This window comes from Colobus angolensis, unplaced genomic scaffold (genome assembly GCF_000951035.1).
Source record: "Colobus angolensis palliatus isolate OR3802 unplaced genomic scaffold, Cang.pa_1.0 Scaffold231, whole genome shotgun sequence".
NCBI lineage: Eukaryota > Metazoa > Chordata > Mammalia > Primates > Cercopithecidae > Colobus > Colobus angolensis.
This window is the reverse complement of record NW_012115500.1, coordinates 1,041,763-1,042,925: the sequence shown is the minus strand read 5'-3', so window position 1 is coordinate 1,042,925 and position 1,163 is coordinate 1,041,763. Positions and strand designations below refer to the sequence as shown.

The 1,163-nt window shown below is 61.6% G+C and overlaps 1 protein-coding gene across 1 annotated transcript in view; it reads left to right on the top strand.

Annotated features, from left to right (window-relative positions):
- Positions 1-717: 717 nt before the first annotated feature.
- The window catches only part of MB21D1 (Mab-21 domain containing 1), a 50,613-nt gene continuing 50,167 nt past the window's right edge, over positions 718-1,163 (top strand). Inside the window, exon 1 of the mRNA XM_011944436.1 lies at positions 718-1,155. Within this exon, the coding sequence (XP_011799826.1) occupies positions 781-1,155 (375 nt within the window). The 5' untranslated portion in view covers positions 718-780. The remainder of the gene's footprint in view (positions 1,156-1,163) is intronic.

The following is a 1,163-nucleotide window of genomic DNA, read 5'->3' as shown; positions in this document are numbered from 1 at the left end:
CCTCTTGCTTCGGCCTCCCAAAGTGCTGGGATTATAGACGTGCGCCACCGCGCCCGGCCTCTTTTTCTTTTTTGAGACAGAGTCTCGTTCTGTAGGACAGGCAGGAATGAAGTGGCACCTCTCGGCTCACTGCAACCTCCGCCTCCCGAGTTCAAGTGATTCTCCAGCCCCAGCCTCCCCACCTGGGATTACAGGTGCCGGCCACCACGCCCAGCTAGTCTTTGTATTTTTTAGTAGAGACGGGGTTTCGCCTTGTTGGCCAGGCTGGTCTTAAACTCCTGACCTCAGGTGATCCGCCCACCTCGGCCTCCCAGATTGCTGGGATTACAGGTGTGAGTCACTGTGCCCAACCAACACACACATATATATATGTGTGGTGTGTGTGTGTGTATATATATAATTTATATATATTGCTGGGTTGCCTATGCTGGTCGCAAACTCCTGAGCTCAAGCGACCTGCCCGCCTCGGCCTCTCGGATGCTGAGGTTACAGGCGTGAGCCACTGCGCCCGGCCCTACCTCATCTTCTTAAGACAGGGTCACGGATTGTCCTGGAGGGTTAGAAACTTCGAGACTTTTGTAGCATCAGTAAACGCCGCGGCCAGCCTCTTCGCGGCATGGGCGTGGCTCGCAGCGACTTCCCAGCCTGGGGTTCCGCTTTGGCTCACAGACACTGTGTGCCCGCCAGTAGTGGTAGGTTTCCAACTGCTACTGCTGGCTCTTCCTCTTGCGGCCTTTTCCTGAAACGGATTCTTCTTTCGGGGAATAGAAAGCGCCAGCCATGCAGCCTCGGCACGGAAAGGCCACGCGGAGAGCTCCCGAGGCCGGAGCCACTGTCCCCGAGGCTTCCGCGCGGAGTGCCAGGGGCGCCCGGACGGACCCCAACGAGTCTCCGGCTGCCCCCGAAGCTGCCCTGCCCGAGGCGGGAAAGTTCGGCCCCGCCAGGAAGTCGGGATCCCGGCAGAAGAAGAGCCCCCCGGACACCCAGGAGAGGTCGCCCGTCCGCGCAACTGGGGCCCGCGCCAAAAAGGTCCCTCAGCGCGCCCAGGACGCGCGGCCCTCTGACGCCACCAGCGCCGCTGGGGCGGAGGGGCTGGAGCCTCCTGCGGCTGGGGAGCCGGCTCTTTCCAGGGCTGGTTCTTGCAGCCAGAGGGGCGCGCGCTG